The sequence below is a fragment of the Austrofundulus limnaeus genome, unplaced genomic scaffold (genome assembly GCF_001266775.1).
Source record: "Austrofundulus limnaeus strain Quisiro unplaced genomic scaffold, Austrofundulus_limnaeus-1.0 Scaffold211, whole genome shotgun sequence".
In the NCBI taxonomy this organism is placed as follows: Eukaryota; Metazoa; Chordata; class Actinopteri; order Cyprinodontiformes; family Rivulidae; genus Austrofundulus; species Austrofundulus limnaeus.
Window position 1 is genome coordinate 541134 of NW_013952613.1, and position 9187 is coordinate 550320.

The 9187-nt window shown below is 37.4% G+C and overlaps 1 protein-coding gene across 1 annotated transcript in view; it reads right to left on the reverse strand.

The window, feature by feature from the left end:
* Positions 1-8499, reverse strand: part of hectd2 (HECT domain containing 2) — a gene marked incomplete in the record, with an annotated part of 99349 nt that extends 90850 nt beyond the window's left edge. The window contains 1 exon segment of the mRNA XM_014019201.1: positions 7886-8499. Within this exon segment, the coding sequence (XP_013874655.1) occupies positions 7886-7969 (84 nt within the window).
* Positions 8500-9187: the final 688 nt, after the last annotated feature.

Consider the following 9187-nt stretch of genomic DNA (forward strand, 5'->3'; position numbering starts at 1 on the left):
ATATATATATGTATGTATGTATAACTCACACACACAATACAAATATATAATATACAAAAATGCTGTGTGTCTCCTGGGGGCTAAGCCCCCCTTGTCCTTAAAACCTAGTGACACCCCTGATTTTTGACAGGTACACCTAAAGGTGGGGAAGTTTCTGTTGTGTGGAAGTACTTCAGCTTTAAAAGCTCCCACATGAATCAAACAATGCCAGCATTCTGCAAACTCTGTCAAGTCAAACTTGTGTCCACATGGTCCTGACATGGACTGCACCATTGAAAAAGGAGGTTTGGTCAAAATGCTGCGTATCACTATGTCATGCCAAGTCGCAAATATTTTGGTCAAATAGTGATTCCTGCGATGTACCAAGCACAGAGGAAAGATAAACCATTAGTGACACGACCCAGAAAACAGTATCACTTCTAGAAATTTAAGGTCATAAGGCCAAAGGCCATTCCTAGACACTTTACCACAATACTTTTTCTCTCAATCAATAGAAAATGTGATTAACACATACAGGTACTCTTTAAAACAAAAATACAGTGGCACATGTAGAATTGTTAAAAATACCATGATTTAAAATTTTGGCCATACTGTCCAGCACTACATCAAACCTGAGAAAACTATTTTAGAAAACCTTTCTGTGTTGAGACAATAAAAAAGATGAACAAAAATCTCACAAATCCAGAACAGCAACAGTGAGGTGACAAAAGGGTCAAAGGTCACCCTGTGGAGGGAGTAAAGTTTCATCAAATATTACCACCAGGTTCAGTCACAGACTCCAGAAAACATAAATGTTTTCGTAAAGTGGCCATTACTTTAAAAGATAAAAAAAAATGGAAAGCTCTGAATAAATGTTGAAAGGTGCCAATCCAGCTTGAACAGTTTTCAGTAGTAAGCATCTTATTAGCCATGACATCCATCACAGAGCAGGGAGTTTGAAGAAAGAGGCAAAAATATTTTATTTGGGTTAGGCTTATAGCTAGGCTTTTTTTATTATTACTTTTTTTAAACTTTTTTAAAATCATTTTTCAGGCCTACTAAACATCATAATCTTTCAGAAACAACTACCAATGTGCAAGGCCGGATTATCATATGGATATTTTGGGCAGCGGCCCACACGTGTGAGCAGTTTTAGAAAGGAAAAAAAAACAGCACTGTTTCCATTACTTGACAGAAGAATTCATTCTACTTGACTGATGGGGAAAACCACTCATCTCACTAAAAGTCCACTCCAGGTTTTCCTGGTTACAAGTCACGGCAGCCTGCAGGCAGAACAACAGGTGATGGTCAGCGCAGGTGTAGTGGAACACAGCGTTGGTGTGACTGTAGTTGTTTTCAATATCTGATCCCCATCCCCAGACACAATGGGCCTCATGCAAGAACCGTCCGTACGCACAGATTTGTTCTTAAGTTGTGCGTACGAGTGATTTAGGAGAATTTGTGGCATTCATCAATGTTTTCGTATTCTACGATTTTTTTCAGATACGAACAAAATTYACGAGTGGTCCAGACCTGTCGTATATTTTACGAGCAGTCAGTCTGCTGTTATCTAGATGGGTTTTCTTCATTAATAAATTTATATTTCGTTAGTTTGAAGATATTTTGAGATGAAAATAAATTACACTCCATAATTATGTTGACAATAGGCTATTCTGTTTGAATTAGAGTTATAATTTTAAATGTAATAATTTAGACTCAACAACAACATAAATTGTCCGTCCAGCCAGCAACACCTTCCAGCTCGCCATGGGGGGACTCCGAGACGTTCCCAGACCAGAGGGGATACATGATCCCTCCAGCGAGTCCTGGGTTTTCTCCAAAGTGCCAGACATATTTTGAAAACATTTTAAAATGCTTATTTCAAACCCGCATCTGAGACCACCTGCGACTGCGCAGCGCGCGGGGGGGCGTACGGTGCGCAGCGCTGCCGCTTCTGAATAAATTAAAATGATTTAACACAGTTGTTTATACTTTTAGCAGCTCTTTTTATTCCACAGCTGACCTGCTAAAAATGACAGATTTTCTTTTCTGGATCTCTGACAGACGGACTTCAATCTCTGAACTCATAAAGTTCTTCTTTTTAATTATCGCTGCCATTTTCATGAATGGACACTTCCTTGTATCTGAGGCAGGAAACATAGCCTTATATGGTGTATTTGGGGTGGTAATTATGCTAATCTCCTCTCGCGTGCACGAGCAGCTGGATAGAACAGGTGGAATTTACGCAGCTCATTTACACACTTTTCCTGAAGATAGAAGAGTTTGTTGAATCTGACRWGRCATGTTCGTACGAACCMTTTGTACGAACMAAAGTAAGAGAAATTTAGGATAAGAATATGAACATGTTCTTGTATGAGGCCCAATGGACATTAGGAGATTCTTTATAAAAAAAACAGAAAGTAAATCATAATCTCTACACAGGACAGGTTATTATTTCCTGTGTAAAGTTATCACATTTTGCACTTAGGTGCTGGCTAAAGCTAGCTTAGCATTAGCTATCATGAAAAGGCATAAAAAAGACCAATTATTTCTGTAATTTACAGCATCTGCTACAGCGCAGAGAGTGATCAGCTGGTATAGTTAATACCAGCAATAATAAAATTATCACATCAGAATAGTTTGGTTTTTTTTTTTTATCAGAAAGTATGAAATTATTTTTTTTCCTAAACAGCACTGCGAGAGTCGTAATTTTGAGAGTAGTTTTTCTGCATGAAACACAGCTTGGTTCATGTTTGACTACTTTAATTTTTAATAGTCAGATGATGAGAAGACTGTTGGATCAAGACCACTAGTAAAACAAGACTAAATACTGTAGTTATTGGTTATTTATTGATGTTCTTGGTTTTTTAAAGTTGACTTTGTTCAGCTGTCAGTAAATAACCCAATGCTTCTTGTGATGAGGAGCTGATACAGAGTCAGAGGCAGGACAGCAGGTAGGGACAGAGATTGGTGACTGAGGTGAGTGATGAAGATGATGCTGCTGTTCTGAATGAAATCTGAAATGTTTACTCAAATCAGTATTTATTTTCAGTCCATTCTAGTCAGTGTGTGAACTTCATGAAAGAAATGATGGATTCAAAGGGGTAATCATGATTAAACTGAACTTTATTACATTCTGGCCTGTTAAAAAAAAGATACTTATTTTTAACTTTCATTTCAAGGAAGTGGTAGAAATTGTGGCACCAAGGTAGGAAGGAACCTTATTCCTGTTTTGTTTTATTAATTACATACAGGTTGACAAAACTGACATTGTTGTGTCCTTTTATGGTATAAAGGCTGCATGACGTCATGTCAGTGGTTATGAGAAATCAGAGAACTGTAAAAATTCACTCTTGGTGGTGATCAGTACACCTGTTCATTGGATGAACTTATTTATATTTTTATTTTTAAACATGCAGTTAAATGTCGTTGTTGTTTGGCACAATGACCTGTTCTACAAATTAAACTAAATAAAACATAAACAATATAAAAGTAAAATGCAACCATAAATTGTGTCAGCCAGCAGTGACTTAAAAACAGGATAAAAAGCTAAAAAAAAATACGCTACATGAAAACAGCTTAATCAATTTAAATACTTAGGTCTCTGGCTTGATCCTCGATTATCTTTAAAACCTCATACTGGCTCAATTTTTAAGAAAACATATGGTTATTTAAAGTCACTTTATCACGCTGTAAAATGTTTTTCCCTTTTAGTCTGAACACACAACTGGTGTTGCCCACTCTAGAATAAGAAGATGCTATTTAAGGTAATACCGCAAAAAATAATATTCGTCCCCTTAATACTTTGTTTAATAGCCTTTGTAGATTTATTCTGAGGTAGGACTCATCACTGTTTTATGTATGTCTTTGAACTGGTTAGCTCCCAAAGCTAGAAGAAAATTACATTGGTTATTTACTTTTCAATGTATTTATTTTAATTTCCCTCCGTATTTAATACAATACTTAATTACATTTAGTTCACATTTTAACTTGAGAAATACTGATCAGGTATTTTTCTTCACACCAAGCATTAGAAAGGAAATCGGACGTTGTACATTTTAGATTAAAGCTCCGTCAGACTGGAATAATGAGCCTCCCTGACTTAGATGCATTACCTGTTTTCGTGTTTTTAAACTGACTTTGCTGACTTACTGTCAAACATCTTGCTCCTGTTTTCAATAAGAACAACGACTCAGTTATTCTGGACTTACTCCTGACATTTGGTATTTATATATTACGTCATGTGGTGTCATGTTGTTGAGTGTATGTACCATACAGTTACTATGAACTTTATGTGTAGATGTATTTTATTTTTCATAATATACTTGCTGGTTCGGTGCAGGAGATGCATTGAGTTGCAATGAAAGTGAGTGTGAGTGTATTTGAGTATGTTTTTGTGTTGTAAAGTTTTATACTGTATCTCAGATTTAATTATTATGATTTGTGCTTTTGTGGCTTATTTTATGTATTTTAAAGGGGACCTATTATGCAAAATTCACTTTTTAAAGTTTTTTTTTACTCAACTTTAGGTACAGTATGTACTTCTTAAAAACAGTCCTAGGACAAAAAAAATGCAGCCAGGGGCATATTTACTGTAAATAAATACATTTACTGTAAGTAAATGTATTTTTAATGTATATTAATGACAAGTTTTATACTTCCGTCATTTTGTGATGTCACAAGCCGTACGAAAACCCACCAGAACCTGCGTTCAGCCCCTTACCTAGCAACCCCCAGGTGAGACTCCACCTCCTCAGTATAAAAAGCCGTCATGGTGTTGTTGTGTAACGTGCAGCTCACTTCACAACAGGCCAACAATAGGGCAATGGGTAGAGTGTTGGACCAGAGAATGGGAGACAAGGATCGAGACCAGCATGGACACAGTTTAATTATTTATTTATTTCCATTCATTATGAACACATTTTCTCATGTACCTCTATTGTTTAGCTTAATTAAAGCCTTGTTAAAGCCTATTTGTTTGAGTTTCTGAGGTATTTTGACCGCTGCTGCTCCCTGCTCTGGTAACAGCATGCAGAGTGAGCGCAGAGCAGAGGAGGGGGAGGAGGAAAAAAAGCTGTGACCGACTCTGCCTCTGGGTCTCTCATATGGTTGTACAACATAGCTTCTGCTATTATTAGCCATGCTAACGTAAACGTTGGCTTTGGAGGGCGGAGTTAATGTCAACAGATTTTTGGAGGGCGTTACCAACAGAGCTCATTAACATAAACAGCTCTTCTGAACGGAAGTCAGAGCAGGCAGAACTAGAAAATGGGAAATTTTATTAACTGAGAATTATTTTGTGCATTAAATTGAATAAACATGGTCTGGAAAGCCCACAGTCATACCATAAACATTTCTAGGACCCATAATTGGTCTCCTTTAAGGACACCCTTGAAAATGAGATGTTACATCTCAAGGTTATCCTTGAAACAAATAAACAAACAATTTAATAAACATGTTTTAATTGCATTATGATTATTATTATTATTGTTGTTTTAAAGGAAATATTGCTTTTACTTTACATTAATTTTCCATTTAATACACGACGCTTTAAGATTGTTGTGAAATTTATTTAAAGTGACTGCACCTTTTTAAAAGGTATTGTCCTGGCCTGGTGAATGAGATCAAGAGATGAAGCAGCGGGTATTTACTAGGGGTGCAACAATGCATGTACCCGTATTGAACCATTCAATACAGTGCTTTAGGTTAAACACACATTTGTATCAAACAATACAGATTTTTAATAATTATTTCATCAACTTGTCTTCTGAAGATGCTCTGTGCTGAAAGATCAGTGGATCTGTGTTCGACTACTCCACCTAGGCTGCATTTTTGAGCGCAGAACCACTGAGAAACTTGCTGTTTCAGCAACATTTAATTTAAAAACTGTACTTTTGAGGTTAAACAAATGTTCATAAATGATTTCAATAAATTACAAGTTAAAAAGTGCATGGAAATTTCAGTTATTTGTATCAAAATAATATCGAACCGTGAGACTAAAGTATCGAACCGAACCGAATCGTGAATTTTCTGTATCGTTGCCCCCTTAGTATTTACATAATATAGCAAGTTACACCACCCTGTGTAGTGTGTTGCTCTGATGGAAATCTTGTACAATTGACAATATTCCCAAAAATCCAGTTGGAGGCAGCGTGTGTGCATGTTGACACTGGTGGAATCGAACCTCCGAGTTTCTCACTGGAGGACGACTGCTCCCACCGCTCAGAGAGGGCTGGGTTAGTCAGCGATGTAAATCCAGATATCTTTGCAGTTTTTTTTTTTTTTTTTTGCAAAGAACCTTGGAGGTCTGGACAAAATAAGGAAACATTTCTGGAGATGAGAACTTTTACAACCCCCCTCTCACCCGATTGTTCAGGAACAGCCGACCGGTTTCCAGAGTTTAAAAAAAAAGCATCAAGTTTCCTCTAGAAGAAAGCGACGACTGTATTTAATTCATCACGGTTCATTCAGGCCAAAACGGCCAGAGGACTTCTTCAGAAGGATGAAAAATCAGCCAGAGAGACAGAGAGAGAGAGAGAGAGAGAGCTGAGCAGCGGCAGGCGAAGCAGTGACAGACTGTTTATTGGTCAAAAGCATCTGATGTGCACATTCCTGCTCCCTGACACAACGGAGATCCAGCAAGCAGGCTGCAAACGCAGCGCTCTGCGCTCACAGTGACACAGGCAGCTAAAAAACACAAACACACCGATTACATCACTGACTGGACACTGCTGCAGAGCTGAGGGCACGAGTCATTATGGGGGGAAAACATTATTAAACAAAGCTTTCACTTTTTCCAAAACGGCAAGAAAAGAAGAACTTTCTGAGTTCTGTGACTTTTTTTTTTAACGGTGAAATCCTTAATATGATGTTTTGTCTGTCTGTGAGATCACTTGGCAAACTTTGGTGAAACTTTTAGATAGTGGTCACTAGGGTTGGGCAATATTGGCAAAAAAAATTAATCACGATTAATTTGACGATTAATCCCCCGGAGTCCCTGGACACCCTTATATCCTAGTCACATGACCAATTTATAGGGAGAAAATTGGCTCTTCGTAAAAAACTGTTCCAATTTGTGTCAAAATTACAGACTTCAGGCTTTACATCAAACTTTAAATTGTGTTGATAGATAAATAAATTACACAATTTCTTAATTGTTGGTCATATTTGAATCAGAGAGGAACACCAAGCGGTTAGTCTGCCTGCTGACATTAATCGTATTAATTGTCAAGTGCCAAAAATTAATCGATTAATGTTTTTCTGACGATTAATTACACAGGATACGATTATGCCCAACCCTAGTGGTCACTGAATATAGATCTACAACTAATTCACTTTAAAGTCAGCTGTGTTTAAGATGGCTGCCACAGCTACTAAATATGTACAACATTAAAACAGCTCATGACTCACAGGTGAAATTAGGTGTTTCTGAAACAAATACAACCAGCATGAAATGACACACAGTCTCAATTCAAACAGCGTCTGTCTGTTAGCAAAATAACCCAGAAGTTAAATTTCTCATAATGTGCTTTTTAAAGATGAAATAACTTTCTCGACATTATTTCATCAAAGTGTAAAAGTAGATCTAACATAAGGTTTAAGATGAGATGGAGGAGGAATTCTAATTAGATGTAAAAATGGATAATTGCACTGAGGTGGAGCACCATCTTAATTATGTCTTGCATAATTTACTTCTTTTTTTTTTTACCTTTTATAGATAATTCTGCAGATAACTCTGAAAGAGCTGCACAAAACGTTTAAAAAAAACAGTTTGGCCAAAGTTTGTTTGAATTATCAGCACCAGATTATGTTTTCTTTGTTACTTCATTGTGTTTTTCCTCTTCAGTCCAAAGCACCTGATGAAATATTAAAAGTTATAAAATTTAAAAAAAAGTGATTTTCTTACAGCAGGAGGAGAGTTGGTGTAAATTGGTGGCAGCCTCTCTCTTTCCTTCTCCACTCCTGACAGAGCAGAATGTTCTCCATCCATCCTCTCAGTGGGAAACAATGGAAAACTTGTTGTTTTTGTTTGTTTGTTTGTTTGTTTGTTTTCCTTCCTGAAAAAGCCTCACTCCTCCAGGCTCTCCGTGTCTCTGCTCATGTTTTCTCCAGCTCTGAGCCCGTCAGTCCCCAGACTCTCAGCTCAGATCAGACAGCTTCACATCGTGGAACAAACCGAGCGAGATCTCCCTTCGTCCGACAGGTGGGATCTCCGTTACGCACACGGTGACGCACAAACGTCTCCCCCCACCAACACTAAAACTATAAAAACCTGCGCGTCTTCCTTTTAGGATCCCTCCAAAGATCGCGGAGTTGAAGTTTGGTTTCACCAGAAGTTTTGCTGAAGGTTTTTTTTCTACCCGCTTTTTCTTCGCTTCTTTCTCTGCTTCTCAGCGTCGTCCGTCGGGGAGGCAGCGCTGCGCGCCGGCGCCATGTTGGAAGGAGGAGGAGGAGAGAGGAGGCGCCTGGAGAGCAAACCCTGGAGACAGGAGCGTCACACATGAACGCGCACACGCACGACAAGAGGATAACTTGGGCAATAAAGGAGCTTCAGATTCAACATAAACAAAAAAAAAGGGGTAAAGAAAAAATGTTTTTAAACTTTTGTGATCTGACAAAACGTCTTGAGAAAATAAAATAATGTGGCTCAAGAAAATCACAACTTTATTTAAACTTTTTTTAATTTACATGCTAGCAGTGTTCCTACTAAACAAATGAAATAAAGAATAAGTTATGTCAAATATTATTTATTTTGGAAAAAATGATCAGTAAAAGAAAAGTTGATCAACACTAAAAAAAAGAGAAAACTATTTACAAAGCAGAGCCAAATTGTTGGGTCAGAACTTGCAGGACTGAAATTCATTTTCTTTTCCTAATCCTTAATGGTTCAGATGCACAACAAGGCTGTGCACTGCAAAAAATATCCACCTAACCAAGTTTTAATATCTTATATCCAGTCAAAAAGTCTTTTTGATCTTGTTTTGAGACTGATTTACTAAACAAGAACTGATTGTGTAAGAATAATAATCTTGTTTTCAGAATGTGTAAGATTATTTGTCTTGTTAGTCTGAAAATTGGACTCAAATTAAGTCAAAAATTTCTGCCAATGGAGTAAGAACATTTTACTTGGTAAGATCCAGTGCCCCGGCACAAACAGAGCAATGTTGTATATGCTGTTAAGTGCCAGGAGGACTGCGACCAGTTATAC